The sequence below is a fragment of the Balaenoptera acutorostrata genome, chromosome 6 (assembly GCF_949987535.1).
Source record: "Balaenoptera acutorostrata chromosome 6, mBalAcu1.1, whole genome shotgun sequence".
Taxonomy (NCBI): Eukaryota; Metazoa; Chordata; class Mammalia; order Artiodactyla; family Balaenopteridae; genus Balaenoptera; species Balaenoptera acutorostrata.
This window is the reverse complement of record NC_080069.1, coordinates 92,121,039-92,141,048: the sequence shown is the minus strand read 5'-3', so window position 1 is coordinate 92,141,048 and position 20,010 is coordinate 92,121,039. Positions and strand designations below refer to the sequence as shown.

At 43.9% G+C, this 20,010-nt stretch overlaps 1 protein-coding gene across 3 annotated transcripts in view; it reads left to right on the top strand.

Annotated features, from left to right (window-relative positions):
• Window positions 1–20,010, top strand: part of ANKS6 (ankyrin repeat and sterile alpha motif domain containing 6) — a 61,531-nt gene that overhangs the window by 18,503 nt on the left and 23,018 nt on the right. For 2 of the 3 annotated variants that reach the window (XM_007197050.2, XM_057549010.1), the window contains exons 7-12: window positions 179–377; window positions 1,156–1,205; window positions 4,118–4,321; window positions 5,401–5,554; window positions 7,657–7,826; window positions 16,374–16,560. In XM_007197050.2, the coding sequence (XP_007197112.2) occupies window positions 179–377; window positions 1,156–1,205; window positions 4,118–4,321; window positions 5,401–5,554; window positions 7,657–7,826; window positions 16,374–16,560 (964 nt within the window). The remainder of the gene's footprint in view (window positions 1–178; window positions 378–1,155; window positions 1,206–4,117; window positions 4,322–5,400; window positions 5,555–7,656; window positions 7,827–16,373; window positions 16,561–20,010) is intronic. The other variant, XM_007197051.2, reaches the window with a different exon arrangement.

Below are 20,010 nucleotides of genomic sequence, written 5' to 3'. Positions count from 1 at the left end.
GGGCTGGGTCAGGAAGGATTTAGAGAGAACCATGGCTTTTGGGAAAGGGTGCTATGGTTGATTGGTAATGCCTGCAGTGGGCCCAGGAGGGGGTAGGGGAAACACGTGTGGAGTGTGGTCACCGTCCCTGGGCTAGGTGTTCTTGGGGCATGACCTCTGCTCTGCACTTCCTTGGCAGTCCTGGTGGAACCGAATGTCCAATCGGTTCCGGAAGCTCAAACTGATGCAGACACTGCCCCGTGGGCTGTCCAGCAACCAGCCATTGCCTTTCTGTGATGAGCCAGAGCCAGCACTGGACTCCACAATGAGGGCGCCCCCCCCAGACAAGACGAGCCGCTCTGGGCTCCCCGATGTGACCCCCACGACCAAAGACAATGGTAAGAAGAAGTTGCATGTGTGGTAGAATTTCCAAAATAGTCAAACCCTGAACCTTTTTGCCCTCATCCTCTTCCCTTTGTCCCACCTCCTGGGCTGATGCCAGAGGTGAGATGCTGTTGGAATGTGACACTGGGGCAGAGTGGCTGGTGTGGCAAAGAAGGGACATAACTGCTGTTAGTGTGGTAGAATGGGGAAGCTGGTGGCACGAGTCCCAGGCTCCTGTCCCATGTGCCCTGTTGAGAGACCACTGGCCAGTCACTGCCTCTCTCTTGCCTTCGATCGGTGATTTTCCCACCTGCTGAATGTGATTGGTCTTGCACCGACAGTGTTTTGAAATAGAGTGAATTACCAGGGTTGGGCTGGGGTTAGTGAGCTCCCCACCACTGGAGGTATTCAACAGATTGGATGACTTTGCCAGGGCACTGAAGGAGATTCCCACACTGATTGGGACGTCAGTTAGATCAGATCCCTTCTAACAGTCAGACTTCCCACACCCAGACTAGATCCTTTGGCACCACTGTTTGAGACAGACTATTGAGCTGGAGGTACCACTGTCTGACCCAGCATGACAGTGGTTTATGGAAAAGTTGAAAACACACTCTAAGATACCTTTTAAGTGCTTTCCTTCTATTCAGATATAGAATACCAATTATTATTAAATATTTAATCACTCAGGAGAATTGGTTTTCCAGGATGAAGCCTGACCTGGTCACTTGTCCTCATGCCGTGAACTCTTTGCGGGGGGGTCATTTCAGGAAACTTCTATTTGTTTCTCAGGTCCTGGGAGCACAAGAGGAGAAAAGGAAGATGTGTTATTGACAACCATGGTGAGTGTGGGGCTTTTCTAAAAGCATTTCAGGTCTCTACCAATTGTTAGGGGATTGATTTCTAAGTAGGGATGTAGGCATTTGTCTTTCTCTGTGGTGGTTACAGATGGGGTCGATATCAAAATGTGTAACAGTGGGTATATCTCTGGCACCAAGAAATCAGGACAGATGCCAGCCCTGAATTGCAGGTAAGGCTGTGCTGGTGCTTAGCAGCCAGAGGTAATCCCCGATCATGTTCTCAGGGAGGCAGTACTGAGGACAGGGGCCTTGTAGGGATAGGAATTGATGGGTGACATTGAACTCACCCTTTTGGTTATGGAAAGCCAAGGAGAGAGGAGTCAAAGAGGAGAGGTGTTTCCAGCCTGAGAGAGGCCTCAGTTTCCTCATCTATAAATTAGAGATGTATCAGGATTAGGTTCAGCTATGAGTAACAGAAAATCCCCAAATAACTGGCATAAATATATGACAGCATCACATTTCTGTCAAGTAAGTGAAGTTCAAGACTAGTTCATTGTTCCATAGAGTTTGGGACCTAGGTTCCTTTTACCTGTTGGTCTCCCAGCCATGGCTACTACTACCAAGGTCACCTTTTGGTCCAAGATGGCTGCCAGAGCTCTGTCCATTACTACCTCACTCCAGCTGACAGGAAAGATGAGGGGAGAAGAGGTGACCATAGGCACATGCCAGGTGTCTTTAAAGAAGTTTCCTGGAAACTCACATATCACTTTTGCTTACATTAAATGGGCCAGAATTTAGTCACATGGCCTATTCACACTGCACAGGATGCTGGGAAATGAAGTCTTTGTTCCAAGTGGTCATGTGCCCATCTAAATATCAGGTGTGTCTGCTGAGGAAGATATCGGGGGTGGACATTAGGTGATAGCTAGCCTTCTCTACTTAGGGGATGCTATCTCTCATGGTTGTGGTTTTTAAATGAGATCATCCTCAGGAAGTTCTTAACATAGTGGCTGGCCCAGAATGAGCTCTCATTTATCTACTGTGTGACCTTGGACATGTTACCTCACTTCTCTGGGCTTCATTTCTCTTCTCTGAAGTGAGAGTCTCCTGTCTGGAGTTGGGCTCAAGTCCCCTTAGCTCTGAGGCCCTAATCTGGAGGCTGGCCAGGAGAGGGCGGTATTGGCGAGAAGAAGGGAGCAGAGGAGCCCCTAAAAGGCTAAGCTGCCCCAGGACCTGCGGAGCCCTGACCAGGATCTGCCCGCTCTGCCCTGCTGTGTAATAGGTGTAAATTGGTGTCTGCACACTGACTGTGGGACTTGTACCGCCCAACATTTGATAATGTTATTAAATAGCAATAATTACTTTCAGTATGAAGACAGAAATGCTGTTATTGAAATTTTGGAAGATGCAGTAAAGTATAAAGAAAAATAAAATTGCCCTTGATCACAAATCCAGATATAATCATGATTGACATTTTGTGGCATATATCTTTTGAGTATTTTTCCTAATCATTTTTTCACATCTGTGAATATGATATCATGTTATATATAGTAAACAAATACTTAACACAGCACTAAGTATGTACCAGCCAAATGCTTATTAAGTATTTGCAGCACTTTATATATATTCACTCACTTAATATCCCCAACAACCATGCCAGGTCAGACACTGTTATCTTCCCCATATTGTGCTGAACCTGGTGTATTAGCAATTTGTCATGACCATCTTTTCTGTGTCAGAAACACTCTTTGGTCCCGTCACATCCAATGGCTGCAGGATGAACATTCCATCATGGGACTGTGCCCTCATCTCTTTATCTAAGACTGACCTGCTGGACTTTGGGGTTCCTAGTTTTTCATTGTTTTAACAGCTCTGATGAATACCCTTAAGCAGATGAGGTTGTCGAGGTCCAGAGGGGACAGCCCTTATTCACAGACTCTCAGAAAAGCAGGACAGAGCCAGGGTGGGAACCCAGGATGCCCACCCTCCCATCTTGTTGCTCTCCTGTCCCACCTCCTCATGCCCTCTAGAGGGCACCAATGTGCCTGCCTGCCCCGTGGCAGGTGGAGGATGACCACGGTGCTCTGCTGAGTGGGCGTTTGCAGCCATCCTTGTGGAGGTGCCCACCTGCCTGGCCCCCGAGGCAGGTTTAGCTGTGGTATGCCCTTCCCTGCAAAGCACCATCTGGCACCAAGTTCACTGTCTTTTCTTAATTAAAGTTAGCTTGGACTGTGTGAAAGCTTTTCCTTGACAATCTGCCAGTCATCATTGTGTGGATTTTATACTGACCCCAAATCACATTTTCAAAACTTAAATTGCAGTTTAAAATGTCAACAGTGGGAGGTGTGGCTGGAGTAGGAAGGAGGTGGTGGGATGGGGGATGGGAGCGTTGGCTGGGTTCACAGAGAGCCAGCCTGGGCCTTCCAGTACCCTCATCCCCTTCTCCTGAAACCCCCAACTCTGGTCACACCAGTGTCCTTGCAATTCTGCACACTGGTCTTGCTACTCTTGCCTCCAGGCCTTTCCACATTCTCTTCCCTCGGTCTGCAGTGCCCTTTCCCCCAACCTCTCTGTTGTCCTTTGGGCTCAGCTCAAGTGCCCCCCCACCCACAAGATGCCCTCTCTACCTGCAGGGAGAGGTGGCCCCTCCCCTGTGCTGCCCCATCACGGCACACGTATCACCCCTTGGCTACCCCACGACTCTCCACACTCCCCGCCCCTGTTGTGTGTTTCTGCTGTGGACAGACGCAAGAGAACCTGGGAGTTGGAGCAGAGCAGATGTGGGAATTGCTTGGTTGCTGGGAAGAGAGCTGAGGACATCATGTGGGTTTCTGGCTTGGGTGGAGGGCTAGGTAGTGCTGCCATTCTCTGAGAAGCAGGGGAAGCCTGGAGTCTTCCTCGCAGAGCCGGGAGCCCTCTTGGAGCTTGCCTAACCCACAGCCTGTCTTTTTCAGCTTCGGAATGGAGCCCCCTTCACCAGACTCCCAAGCGACAAGCTGAAGGCAGTCATCCCCCCTTTCTTACCCCCTTCCAGCTTTGAGCTGTGGAGCTCGGATCGGTCCCGGACATGTCACAACGGGAAGGCAGACCCTATGAAGACTGTGCGGTCCCAGAGAGCCAGCAGGGGGCAACCTGTGGGCGGCGGGAGCACAGACACCGTAAGTTGTCCAGCTGACATGCTTTACACATCACCACTCACTGACATTGTGATGTGTTGCAGGCAGAAGGGACCTGAGACCCACTAATCCAGGAGGGCTGAAGCTTTTTATTTTCTTTTAAATGAGTGATATTCTTTTGTCTAATGAAACCCTACCAAAGAACTTAACACGTAAGCAGATTAAAATGTTAGAGTGAATGGAGTGAAAATGGGAGCCCCTCTCCCTGGAACACAGGTTGAAGACCTGATCTAATCCACCCTTCCCTTTAGTAGATGAGGAAACAGCCCAGAGAAGGGAAATCAGTTGCTGAAGGTCACCCAGCCAAGTTGGGGCGGGGATGCTGGGACCAGAAATCAGGTTCTTGGCCTCTAATCAAGTTCCATACTACATTGCACAGGTCCAGGACCAAGCTCAACACTGGGAGGCAACTATGTGTGCTACTAGTATTTTCTTGCAACCAGAAAGTGTGACTTGTATCCTTTTGACCACAGTGGTTTCTGACTTGGTGGCCCTCAGTGTGTCTCTGTGATGTACTGAGGTAGTCCCTCTCGTTGTGGGAGCTGATCTCCATATGTGTAGACTGTAGACAATGTAGATACAGTAAATGGGCAAACTGAGGACAGGGATTTAGGACCTGACCCTGCCGCTTTGTGTCGAGTGATTGGAGAACCTCAGGACCCCCATCTCTGTCTGACCCCCATTGCTTGCTGCTGCCTCCCTGGACTGTCGTAATACCAAATCACTAGTTGGAGACCAAGGGCCTGGTGGCTGGAGGTACTCAAAAATGGACAGAGTGGGTTTACGTTAGTCCACCACGTGGGAGCAGGTGGGTGACCTGTACGATGTCACAGGTGCTCAGCCTGAGTTAATGGTCGGTCAAGTTGTCAGCAGATAGATGTGAACTGCCATCCCTTGGGGGACTCCGAGCAGGATGAGCTCTGGTGGGCAAGGACGTGCCAGTGGATGCAAGCACCGGCTGGGGTGGGCCAGCTGAACTCCAGGTCCCTCACCACTGTGATCTGTGCATCGGAAGGAATGAACAGCAAACCCTAACTGTGATATCCACCTTGTTCTTGCAGACTCCCGTCAGGCCAGTTAAATTTCCGTCTCTCTCCAGAAGCCCAGCCTCTCCCGCCAATTCTGGAAACTTCAACCACTCACCTCATTCTTCTGGTGGCTCCAGTGGGGTAGGAGGCATGAACAGGCACGGTGGGGAGCTGCACAACCGCTCAGGTGGGTACCCAGGCAGGCCACTCTGGGGAGGTGGGGAGATCCCTTGGGGTTGAGGGTGTGAACTGGGGACAGTCCTAGAGACCACTGCATACAGCCTGTCTTTCTCGTTGATGTGCCTAAAGGATTTTTCAGTGAATTCACAATTCATAGTTTCTTCTATGCATTTTCTTAGAGCAGGGGAGGGGAAGAAATAGTCTATAATGCTTTATTTTCTTGGAAAATTTTACAAGAAACTAAGAGAAATACATGGTGTTTTTGTGGTATTTAAAATCCCTGAATATTCAACCTTAGATATCTTCTCATCCTGACCCTTCAATGAACAGATGAGGAAACTGAAGCTCAGAGTGGGAGACAGATTTGCCCAGAGACACACAGCAGATTTGCCCAGAGACAATTAAGACTCAAAGCAGATTGCCCCACAGTTATTTTGGGCTTATTGGCATACTTTCTTTTTCTTAAATTTTAATTTTTTTCACATCATTACATTTGCTTACCATATTCTTTCAGCAAATATTGTTGACCACTTATTAGATGTGAGGGAATGTCTAGGTGATAGAGCAGTTAGCAATAAAAAATTCAAAGTCAGTTCTGTAGGAAGTTGTATTCTGGTATAAACAGATAATTTTTTTAAAATCTGATGATAGTAAATACTATTAAAAACAAAACAAAACACCAGAATATGGGAATAGGTAGTGAGGCTGGTTACAGGATATTTTCTAGTCCTCCCCGAGGGCATCCAGGATTAACCAAAGCCAGCTTTGCAGGAAGGCACCCTGCTTTATGCCATTACATAAGGAATGCATGCTTCTTATGGAAAAGCTTGAAAACCAGGTAAAGAAAAAAAAAAAAAAAAAGGAAGTATAATCTCACCCACTAGGGATCATTGTTAACATTTTGGTGTATATCTTCGCAAAGTACTTTAATGCATATTTATGAAAGCATAATAATAATTTATTAAGCACTTAGTGTGTGCCAGGCACAGTGCCCTTTAAATAGACTAGCTCCTTCAGTCCTCCAACAACCTGTGAGGTGTCCTCTCCACTTTACAGAGGAGGGAACTGGGGCTCAGGGGAGTTAAATAACTCAGCCAGGGTCACACAGCTGCGAAGTAGCAGAGCCAGGATCTGCACGCAGGCAGGCTGACTTCCCAGTATAGTCTGCTCTGTAACCTTTTTCCTCTTTGTACCCATTACCATGTTGTAAACACCTCTTTATGCCAATACACATGTAGCTACAGCATCTTTTAAATAACCAAACAACCTTCCACTTATATGAGGTGTCAGTTTTAATTCACCAGTTCCCTCTTGTTGAACACCAAGGCTGTTCTAGATTTTTGCTCTTGTAGATCCCACTCTAAGTAATGGCTCCATAGCTCTGCGCTTGCCTGCTTGCTTAGTGATTTGCTTAATGTAAGTGCCTTTGAATCAGGGTGGCGGGGTCAGTGGGTTTGCCTGTTTTTGAAGCTTTACACTTTGCCCTCCAGAATGGCTTTACAGCAGTGCCTGCCACCTAGTAAGTGCTCTATAAATGTTAGTTATCAGTGTTCTCCCTCTAGTGCCCTCCCGTGCTCTGGATATTATCACTTTCCCCTTTTCCTTCGTAATAATTCAAGGTTGCTGGTAGGTTTGGGGAAACAGGGAGAGGGAACTTGGCAATCAGGATTCAGTCAGGGAGGCTGACCCCCTGAGTATTATGGAGTGAGAAAGTTATTGACACAACTGTGGGAGTAGCTGGGGGTGTAGAGATCCAGAAGCGGGGACTGGACGATGGCAGAGGAGCCCTGGCGTGGCAGCATGTGCAGCGGCTGGCAGGCACTGCAGCGGGGCTGCTGGGGGAGCCCAGGGCAGGGCGTGTTGTCTGTGCCCGCTGGCGGCTGACCGAACCGGCAGTGGTTCGGGGGAAAGTGAGGACAAACTGGAGCCTTGACGGCCGTCCACCTACCAGTTGTCATGCACAGTCCTCCTGTGGTTAGCCCTGACCCAGAGCCAGGGGCAGGGGTCTGGGAAATGGGGTTCCGGCTCAGCCAGGTCGGCACCTGATGTCCACCACCTGCACTGCAGTGCTCTGGACCCAGGCAGTCATTCCTATTCCTGTTTCCTCAGGTGGCAGCATAGACAGTGTTCTGTCCCAGATCGCTGCCCAGAGGAAAAAAGCAGCTGGATTATCTGAGCAGAAGCCCAGCCATCGGTCAAGTCCTGTTGGGCCAGCGCCTGGCTCCAGCCCGTCTGAGCTCCTGGTCTCCTCTGCAGGCGGCAGTGTTCCTGGTGGCAAGGTGCTTGTTCTGTTTCCGTCTGCTCCTCTGACGCTCACAGGTCCTGTTCTAGCATGGTCCACGCCTGGGGAGCACAGGCAGTGCCACCGTCATGGCATAGGACTAAACCTCCCATCTGGCCGCACCTGGGCTTTCTGAGAAGGGTGGTTGCCGAGATCATACCCTGTGCCCTTGGTCTCCTGCACATGTGTGTTCACCTCTCGCCCGATCTCCAGGATCCCTCCAGGTGGGAGGGGTGCTGAGGTGCGGTGCGATGCCGGGGTGAGCACTAAGTTCTGCAGCCCTGTACTGGTCATCCAGCCTCACACGGCATGTGTTTTTGTTCATGGATTTAGAGCAAAAGGGTTCAGAGTGTGGGTTCAGGAGCAACTGCCTGGGTTCTAATCGCAGCCTCACACTTTAGCATTTAGAATGGGGCTGGTACCTGGTATGCCTGTGTAAGTGTCAGCTCTTACTGTAGACAGTCGTAGCAGTAGTATTTGTACTCCTTCCTTATGCATCCACTGTCCACATCTTTTGAGCATCTGCTCTGTGCCTGGCACTGCCAGCAGTGAGGATCCAGCAGTGAACCAGGGGTTTGGTGACCGTTCTCAGCGTGTCACTACAGACACAGCCGTCTCACACTGGCGTGGTAGGGTCTGTCGTGGAGAGGGGAGGACGCTGTGGGGCACGGCTGGGTTTCTGCCGAGGTTTGAGGGCATCAGTGACATCTAGACAGGGCTCTGAAGGATGAAGTGCCAGATGAAAGGGGCAAGGGTGGGGCAAGGGGGAGACTGTCCCAGGGTGAGGGGACGGCACATGCAGAGCGCCAGAGATGAGAGTGTGGTGTAGGAAAGGAGCTAAAGGAAGGTTGGTGGGCAGGACAGAGCCAGGGCCTCACCTCCCTGCTCTGGCACCTTTCCTCCATTAGTGCAGCCCCAGAGCATTCACCACGTTGGTAGCAAACTGTGGGATTTGCAATGCGTGGAAAACCCCACGTGCCACTGGGAGGGGAGGTCTTCCAGTGTCTTCAGAATCTGCCCCCTCTACCTCCTGAGTCCCTCCTCCTGGGCTGATTAATGTAGTGAGCCCCCAGAGTGTGGGTTCCTAGTCATGAGTGTGAACTGGCTCCTTTACCAGATGGCTCTCCAGGTGCCCCGCAGTGGGGCAGTATAGCCCATTTCCTCCTCTGAGAGGACCCCAAGGCCAGGCACAACCCCACTCTTCATCTTATTTTCTAGATGTCTTAAGCTTTCTCCCTGAGAAAAGTTAGATTGTCTGAAAGCCTCACCCTTGGACCTTTGCCCAGAAGTGCCTCCAGAGATTGATGTCTTAATGGATGTATGAGAAATAGTCTTTATTTTCTGCCCAACCACTGTTGGTTATACAACTCTTTTTGTTATTCAAAGTCCCTTATGCAGTTGGACCTGTGTAATTAGTTTCTTTACAATATAACTCCAGAAAAAATTTCTCTCTATACATTAGCATATTTTCTATTATGTTCAAAATTACTTGTGTAATAGGATTTATGTAATTAAGTTCCTTTTAGAATTCAGCTCTGTGGAAAAAAATGTCTCTACTGATACTTCGATACATTTTATTTCATCAGATAGTAAGAATTCTATAATTAGGATATTTCACTTTTTGCCTTTGCTGCTAGGAAACTCAGCTACTCATTAAGGTAAATCTGCTACTCTAGAATTTTGATATAGTTTTCCTCTTCTCTGTTGTCTAAAATTTTCTGTTTCTATTTTGATGGTCTTATTAGATGTGTTATATATTGTTAGCTTCCTTTAATTGGTGTTGGAAATAGGTAGGCATCTAAGTTATAAATTATATTAACTATTACCTCACTTGGATGCACCTATCATATTTAATCTGTATACAAGTATGTTCTGGTGAAAGGAAATTGTGTCTAAAGAAGCATTCAGGAAACAGAAGACTGGGGAAACAATTCAGTTTAATGATCACCTGATATTCTTAACGTAAGAATATGCTGTAATCCTGGGGAGCTATTTAAAAATTCAGATGACTAGGTTCCACACAGCATAACTGAATGAAACTCTTAGGGTAGGGTTAGGGGAATCTGTTTTTCTCCCCAGAGAGTGTTGCAGCCAGTCCAGCCCAAGTTCTTAGAAACCACTGCCCTAAACCAAAGGACACAGGAGTGGGCTTTCTGTCAAAGGCTCCAGCAGCAAGATGGAGACATGAAGTGCTTTTCAAAGACTCCTTTAGGAAGAATTAGAAATTAGTATTCAAAACATGAGCCTCCTGAATCTGGGATTTGTACTTTGCTTAAAACAAGCACCCCTGTGATGGTGGGATATTTGTACGGCATGGCTTCTCACATGAAGTGTGCCTTAGGAGACACAGAATTGGGGGGGAGTGGGATCAGAGTATGCTTCAACACTTCCCAGATCTCAGGAAGCCCAAAGGCCCACTGGGAATATCAGCTTTCTATTCCCACCCGAAAGCACAGTGGTTTAAAACAGAAAGCATTTCTTTTGCTTGCACATCTGTGGCTGGGCAGTTTAGTCTTGACATAACTAGGCAGGTCTTCTGGTCTGAGGGGATCACTTGGATGTTTGGCTTTTGGCTGGGGTGACCAAAAAAACAGGGCCATGTACGTCCACGGCAAGCTTGGGTGTGTTCTAATGGCACCAGTCAAAGGCGTAAGTTGAAAACCAGTCAAGTAACTAAGTCATCACACCCACTGCAGGAGACCACACAGAGTTACGTAGCAAAGGGTATTGGTCCAGGGAGGGGTGGAGATGATGCCATTACATGATCAATCTGCCACACTGGGGATGAGAGGAATGGTTCAAATATTTCAGAGCATCCCAAATTTTATATTTATCTGCTCCCTCCCCAATAATGCTGCACACAAGGCCTAGAGTATTGTGTTTCTTTGCTCTTGGCTGGGATAGATCTGTTTCTTAGGGATATACCAATTATCTCCTGCTTAACCAGAAGCTTTATTTTGGAATGTCTGTCTTTATAGAAAAAGCAGGAGGAAGAATTCATTAATAATATAGGCAGCTTATTGACAAAGTCTTTTCAAACCTAAGAAAGGGATTTCTTTTTCCACTCTGGGTTGTAGTTAGCTCGAAGGAGCATTAAAGGCCTAGCAGAAGGAAAGGTGTACCCATTTCCAGGCAGGAAAACTATTTGTCATGGTCTCTACTATTCTATATGAGATGTCCAATTTTTAGCATAAATTATAAGACGTACAAAAAGGTAAGAAACACCACACTCCCAAGAAATAAGACAGTCATCAGAATCTGATGTAGATGTGAAACAGGTGTTGGAATTATGTGACAGGAAATTTAAAAGAACTACAATTAATATGTTAAAGTCTCCAGTGGAAAATTTGAACAGCATGCAAGATCCTATGAGTAACAATTTCAGCAGAGAAATGGAAACTATAAGAAACAATCAAATGGAAATGCTAGAAATAGAAAACATGTAACAGAGATGAGAAATGCCTGTGATGGGCTCCTCAGTAGACCTGACACAACCAAGGAAAGAATCAGTGAACCTGAAGATAGGGCAATAGAAGTTACCCAAACTGAAACACAAAGTAAAAAAGAAGTTAAAGCAAAAGAAAAAAAGCAGAGCACCCAAAAACTGTGAGATAATGTCAAATACTCTCACATACAAGTAATTGGAACCCCTGAAGAAAGAGAGAGAATGGTGGTCCAGAAGGAATATATATGTATTTTTTAATGACCAAGAATTTCTCCCCAAATTAATGACAGATGCCAAACCATAGGTCCAGGAAGTTCAGAGAACACTAAATAGGATAAATACCAAAAAAAGAACACTTTGTCAGAGTAATTCACCATATTAACAGACTAAAGAATAAAATGCAGAAAAAACACTTGGCAAAATTCAAACTCCATTCATGATCACAACTTTTGGCAAATTAAGAATTGAAAAGAAATTCCTGGACCTCATATAAGATACCTGTACTTAGCATCATACTTAATGGTGAAAGACTGAGTGCTTTCCCCCTAAGATCAGGAATAAGGATGTTGTCTCTCACATCCAAGTCTCTCAACTTTGTACCGAAAACTATAGCTAGTGTAATAAGGTAAGAAACAAATAAAAGGTACACCGATTGGAAAGGAAGAAAGAAAACTATCTCTATTTTTAGATGATATGATTGTCTGCTTAGAAAACTCAAAAAAATCTACACAAAAGCTCCTAGGACTAAGAAGTGAGTTCAGCAGGGTCTCAGGATACGAGGTCAATATACAAAAGTCTCAATTGTATTTTTACACACTAGCGATGAACAATTAGAACGGTTAGACTTTTAAAATATGAAACTTAAAATATCATTTACAATACATTTGAAATGTATTATATGAAAATAAAATTATATGAAAATGTATTATGAGAATGAAATACTTAGGTATAAATCTAATAAAGTATATGCAGAATCTATAGGTTGAAAACCACAAGACATTGATAAATCAAATAAGCTTAGATAAATAGATATCAATTTTTTTGTAATTTGATCTATAGATTCAATGTAATCCCAATTAAAATCCCAGCTAGCTCTTTTTGTAGAGATCTAGAAAGTGATTCTGAAATTTATATTTAGATGCAAAGAAACTATAATAGGCAAAAGAATTATGAAAAAGAGAATCATACTACCTAGTTTCAAGACTTACTATAAAACTACAGAACGGTATTAGGGAAGGACAGACACATAGGTCAATGGAACAGAATAGAGAGGCCAAAGAATAGTCAACTGAATTTTTTTTTTTTACAAAAGTGCAAAGGCAATTCAACAAAGAAAGGGTAGTCTTTTCAACAAATAGTGCTGGAACAATTGAATATGCAAGAAAATGAACCTTCACATATTTCTCACAGCTAATTCAAAGATTAACTCAAAATGGATCATAGACTGAAATACAAAATGAAAAACTATAAAATTTCTAGGGGAAAGTCTGTGTGACTTTGGATTTGGCAAGGAAGTTTAAGATATAGTACCAAAAGCATGATCCATAAAAGAAAAAAATGTTAAATTCAACTTTATGAAAATTCATATATTTTGTCTATAAGAGACAGCATTAAGGGAATGAAAAGACAAACCACAGACTAGACAAAATATTTGCGAATCACGTATCTGATAAAGGTCTTGTATCCAGAATAAAGAACTCTCAAAACTCAACAGTGAGAAAACAACCAATAAATTTAAAAATGGGCAAAGTATCTGAATAGATAGTTCATGAAAGAAAATATGCAGATGGCACGTAAACATATGAAAAGATGTTCAACATCATTATTTAGGAAATGCTACTTAAAACCACAATGAGACAGCACTCTACACCTATTATTAGACTGCCTAAAATTAAAAGAAAAAAAATTAAGTTACAAGTGCTGTGAGAATGTGGAGCTACTGGAATTCTCATTCGTTGCTGGTGGGAATGCAAAAATGATACAGCCGCCTTGAAAAAGTTTGTCAGTTTCTTATAAAACTAAACATACATATAGCATGTGACCTGGCTCTCTCACTCCTAGATATTTACCCAAATGAATTTTTTAAAACTTCTGTTTATACAAAAATCAGTTTGTGAATGTTTACAGCAGTTTTTTCATAAACACCCCAAACTAGAAACATCTCATAACAGGTGAATGTGTAAACTAACTGTGGTAACATCCATGCAATGGAATACTACTCAGCAATGGAAAAGAACACGCTACTGACACATGCAGTAACTTAAATGAATCTTAGAGGCATCATGCTGCATCAGACAAAAAAGTGTACATATCGTTTGATTCCATTTATATGACAGTATACAAAAGGCAAAACTATAAGGATGGAAAACAGATCAGTTATTTCCATGGGTTGGGATGGGGGGAGGGGTTGACTAGAAAGGGACAGCACAAGGGAATATGGGGGATGATGGAACTGTTCCATATGGTACTCTGTTAGTGGATACACAACTCTACGTATTTATCAATACCTGTAGAATTGTACACAACAGTTATTTTTACTGTATGCAAATTTTTTAAAAATCAACCAGGACCTAAGGATGTACGCAGACTATGACAACAGATCTAGTTGTATTACAAGTGAATGACATAACTGCACTATAGGAGGTGGGAGAAAACATGTAAATGGATATTGTAAGAGTAAAGTAAAGACAAAAAGAACTGTACAAAAGCATTGTACTCTAGTTGATTTTTTTTTAAATTGGGGTATAGTTGTTTTACAATGTTGTGTTAGTTTCTACTGTACAGCAAAGTGAAGTAGAGTTCCCTGTGCTATACAGCAGGTTCTCATTAGTTATCTATTTTATACACAGTAGTGTATATATGTTAATCCCAATCTCCCAATTCATCCTAGTTTTTTTTTTTCTTGCAGTCATTATGGTCTAGCAGTTGTGAAGCTACTTTACATATATATACCTTTTGTGTACATATACCCTTTATATATATACTAGGGTTGAACAAATAAGTAAATATATTATAGATAATGAGCCCAGTTTTTAACTGTCAGAGATTGAGTCAAAGGGGAAATGCTAGAACTAATCCTGTGGGTATTGGATTGGAGTCAGAGGTATCAGTATGAATCAGTATGAATGTATGCATAAATATACATATATACACAGATTGATAGACATAGGAATATACTTATTGTAGAGCTATGTGTGTATGCATGGGTTAGTAGACTTCATATATTTCCTTGCTCTGTTCACTGAGAGGACCTAGAAGCAGTGATATCCCAGTAGCCATGAGCAACCTACTATCCAGATTTTGGTTTCTAAATAGCACCCTCCAATAAAAGGGACCAGGGCATAACAGTAGTATTGGATTATAACCCAGAGAATAAATATCCACAAGCCCATGTTGATATGAATAAATAACTGAATAAATAAATCGGGGGAGAAGGAACAAGTCTTCTGTACAGAAGAATTCCAAGTAATAAATGTGGAAGGAATAAGGGAAATAGCAAAACACCATTAGAACATCACAGTAGTAACTGGTCCAGAGAAGATGCACCAAAGAATGTTAAAATTAGCAGGCAAAACTTTTAAGAAAAAACAAAATATTTAGCTCAAAATGTCTCCCCAAATATTTATTGGTTATAAAGGGAAAAATAGTTCCTTCACAATGGAGAAACCTGACAGACACCACCTTAACTAAGTCATCAAGGCTAGCATCAGTGATAAGGTACTGATACTTTGTATCTCCTGGTGTGATGCACTGAGAATGGCACATTCAACCTCAAAATCCATACGTAAATCTAATTATGAAAAAATAAGACACACCCAAATTGAGGGACAGTCTACAAATACCTGACCAGGACTCTTCAAAAGTGTCGAGGTCATGAAAGACAAGGCAAGACCAAGGAGTTTTCACAGATTGGAGGAGACTAAGGAGACCTAACAAGTCAATGCAGCATGGATCCTGGACCAGAATAAGAATCAGTGTAACAACCAGTGATATTTGAGTACCGTCTGTAGTTTAGCTGATACTGTCCCAGTGTTAATTTCTTAGTTTCCATAATTGTAAGCCTAAGAGTACTCACAAACATAGAAAACAAACTTGCGATTACCAAAGGGGGGCAGGGAGGGACAAATTAGGAGTATGGGATTAACAGATACAAACTACTATACATAAAATAGATAAGCAACAAGGATTTACTGTATAGTCCCAGGAATTATACCCAATATCTTGTAATAACCTATAATGGAATATAAAGTGCAAAAAAACCCTACCCAAATCACTATGTTGTACACCTGAAACTAGCACAACATTGTAAATCAACTGTACTTCAATAAAATAAAGTATTTCAAAATAAGAAGGGCTTTTTGTGTGCAACACACACACAAAGGAAAAATAATAAGTGTTCTGTGGTGAAAGGTTAGAAGTGACTGGTTTAGATGAAGAAACATGAAGAGCAGAATGGGCCTTCGTTTGTAATAAGCCACACTTCCATTTTAGAGCTGGTTAACTGAGAGGTTAGGGGACTCAGCCAAGGACACAATGTTGCAGCTGTAGGGGCAGGACTAGGACCCGGGTTTTCTGGCTCCTTATGTGCCACTTTTTCCATCCCATTCCCTGCCTCTCTGCTCCAGGGGAGGATTTTCCTGTAACTGTTTTGATAATACTGTTTCTGCTTTGCATGTTTTCTTAAGTAGATGTCATAGTCCTGGTTAGATATCTTGTTGAGTCAAATATCCCCCGTGTTCCCTGTTGTGGGTGTCTGTTTGAATCATGTCTACCCTCCAGGTGATGGCTTATGTATTTGTCTTATTCTTTTTTTTTTTTTGACTTTATAATCAAATTTGTTAATACCCTCTGGAAATAAGAAAATATTACACATTTACACAGTGAAGGATAAAGGCCTTTCTAAACTACAGACACACAGACATACAGAGACAGATAAAGAGGGCTTATAGCTTGGATTCTAAAATTTCAGTCACAGGTCAAGAGTAAATGCAGAAACCCCAAATCTCACCAGTCCTGGTATGAAGGAGTTGTTTTCCCTCCCAATGGACAAAGGACTCAATTGATTTGGGCTCAAAATTGTATTTGTCTTATTCTTTTCAGCAGAAACTGGAGACGAGCAAAAGGCCTCCGTCTGGAACTTCCACTACCTCCAAAAGCACCTCCCCCACCCTCACGCCTTCACCTTCTCCCAAAGGGCATGCGGCCGAGTCCTCCGTGTCCTCCTCCTCATCCCACCGGCAGTCCAAGAGCAGCGGGGGCTCCAGCAGCGGCACCATCACTGATGAGGGTGAGTCCCCCGGGCCCTGAAAGCCCACCCTTTCCTCTTCACTATGGTAACCTAGCAGGTGCCCTTCTTTGCTATAGCCATCCTAGGTCAGGTGTTTTATCGGTTTTTCAGTCAAACAAAAACACCTGTCTTTCCCCTTCCCTGATTCTACCTTGTATTTTTGTCTTCACTGAGCTTACATACCTAAAAGGTGTATAGTAGTTTTTGAATGTAGGTGAGTTTTGTTTATATATACGAACAAACACCTGTAGAACTGCTTCTCCAACCCCAGTTATGTACCTTTCCCTGAACCTTGTACAAATCAGAATTCTGTCAGTTGCAAGGGATGGAATCTCCACTCAAACTGATTTAAGCAAAAACAATACCAGAAGCGGATAATTTGTTGGCTCATATAATGGAAATATCTAGGGTGTGCTTCAGGCGTGTCTGGATCCAGGTGCTTAGGGAGTGTTTCTCTGCATGTCTCAGGTAAGCTCTCTTCAAGTGGTGGCAAGGATACCCCCAGCAGCTTCATGCTTACTTCTTCTTCCGACTAACTTAGCAACCCCAGCAGAAAGAGTGCTACTTTCTTAGTAGGTCCAGCAGAATCCCAGGGGTAAAGGTCATTGTCCTGTCTTGGCTATATTTATAACAACTTGGGTTGTTTGCCTTGACTATCTCTGTGTCCCCAAGGGTAGAGTGTGTCTGCCTTTGGAGCCAGGGTTGGGGTCAGGTCTGTGTGGATTGGGAGCAGGAGAGAAGTAGCTCCTCAAAGGAAAATGGAAGTGGATGGAGGGCAAGCAAAAGCAGGAGATGTAACCAGGAGAACGTTGGAACTTGCATGAGTGGGGATGATGAGGAAAGGAAGATGGACCAGACGGCCGGGCAGGAGTGGAGACTGTGCAGTGAGGCCCCAGATAAAGATGTGAAGATATAAAAGATAAAGGAAAGAAGAAGCTCGTCCTTTAAAACTGCCCTCTGGTGGCTCCTGGGAGCAGGGATGGGGGAGGAGGGAGCAGGGCTTTGATGAGAGATGGGGCCCAGGCAGGTGCAAATCAAGGAGTATAAATCAGAGAGGGGAGGAAACTCTCATTGTGTGTGTGTGGTCCTCACAAGTGCATTTGTAGGCATCTTGCTGCAGCTACTGGGAGGGAGTGCAGAGCAGGTTCTGCCCAGCAAGTGATAAGTTGAAATCAACTGCACAGGCTATGGTCTGTACTGAGTTGATAAATGTACACTGCCATTGGCATCCGCTTTATTTGGGGCTGCTTTTATTGTTTTGTGATATCTAGTGCAATCATTTATAAAAGCTTCAGAGATTCACTAGCAACCCCATTCCTCCCTAACCATGTTTTCTTTTTTTTATATAATGTTTTCTTCTTTTTCTTTTCCTTTTTTTTTTTTTTTTTGTGGCATGTGGGATCTTAGTTCCCCAACCAGGGATTGAACCCAGGCCCTTGGCAGTGAGAGTGTTGAGTCCTAATCACTGGGCCGCCAAGGAATTCCCCCTAACTGTGTTTTCTGTGTGGAGTCTTAATTTCCCTACCCATGAACTCTCCCGCCTCAGAGGCTTTCAGGAATCTAAACTCCTACAGGTTCAGTTTGGGATTTGTACCCCACCTTTTTCCAAAAAAGAGTTGGGACAGTGGATATCGGAATGCACTGTCTATGCCCACTTTGCTTCCCTCTCATTCATTATTTAAAAAAAGGTTTGCAAAGCCTAGTTGGGATAAAAACAGGAGGACCTGACAGCAAATTCTTTTTAGATTACCTTCTCTGGCTTAGAAAGCCTAGTTTTCCCTCCTGGGATTCCTGGGTCCTGAGGCAGCCAGACCCTTGTCCTGCAGGCATTAGATTATCACAGACCAGAGCCTGCAACCTATCCCCAAATAGCCATTCTTTATGATATTTTTGTGGAAAATCTGTAGCCTCAGTCAAGGACTGCATGCAAGCCTTTGCCCTGCTCATCCTGCCACCTGTGTCTGTCTGTTCATTCCTCCTGGAGGAAGTGGTGGGGTGGTGACGACGTGGCCTTCTCAGCCTCACATTCCTTCTATGAAGGTGACTGAGGCAGGCCCTGAGTGCTGTAACCTGTGCCAGTGTCAGCATAACTCATCATCAGGCTGGGGATTCAGATACATTCCACATAATAACATTAAATGATTGTAACGCAAGGTGGGATCAAACGTGTGTTATCAGCAAGGCACGAAGCACTATGGCGGGCTTCACTGAAGAGTGGCCCTCATGCCGGGCCAGGAGGACTGAGAAGAGTGGGGGGCTGGGGGCCAGGAATGGTGGCCCAGAGCCGATTGTCACATTTGTAGGAAACAGTTGAGCTGGCAATTAAACACAGCTGTTTAAAGTCAAATTACAACAACAAAAATATGTGTAAAAAAAGAAGACAGGGACTTCCCCAGCGGTCCAGTGGTTAAGACTCCATGCTTCCAATGCAGGAGGTGCGGGTTCGTTCCCTGGTCGGGGAATTAAGATCCCACATACTGCATTGTGTGGCCAAAATGTTTTAAAAAATAAAAATAAAAATGCTTAAAAAAAAAAGAAGACAAAAAAAAAGTCAAACTGCATGAACTTATAATTAAGCTGATTATGTTACATGTAAAGGTATGTGGCATTTAAAACAAAATATATTATTTACTAATTTTTAGTGCGTTTTACTAATACCTGTTCTCTTAAGGTTCTTTATGTCTCTTTTATCTACGTGGTGGGAATACTGTGTATTGATGTGTTACTGCTGTGCATCTTTCCCAATTCCACTTCCAGGAACATGATGTTGGTAGGTTGAAATTGACCACAATGGGGCATTTACACCACGGAAATCAGCAAATACCCACTAGGGCTTGATTTAATGTTTTATAGAGCATCTGGATGTCATCTAGACAGTGACAGAGACAGTGTTAATTATACAGGTTAAACTTTAACTGTTTAACCTGTTATATTGAGAATAACATTAAAAATTGAGAAAATATTCTTCAAGGTTTTGAAAACCATTATCTGATTCAGCAAAGTTGCTCACATGAAGTTCCAACATATGTCTTCATTGTTTCATTTCATCTCGCATGTTCACGTAAACGGAAGCATTAGTGAGCCTTCATGTAGGAGCTACACTCATTGGCTATGTCTTCAAGAGTAAGGCAAAAATCAATGAAGGCATTCAGTGAGACGCCAGAAATGCAGTGAAGGCATTGGCTATATGGAATTTATAATACAGAGTACTGTGTAATTTATTATTATATGTAAATTGTGCACACACATCCTTAAATCAGTAAAATCATGTACTTATATACGTGCGTACATTCCCCTTCCCAGAAATCCAGTTGTTAAACATTTACCAGCACACAGATGTGGAGGGAGACTCGTGGAGGGAATGACAGGAGCAAAGCATGATAGGCGTCATGAACCTATAATAGATTATGTGTGGGTTGGGACTCGTTTCATCTCATACATCCTAGCTCA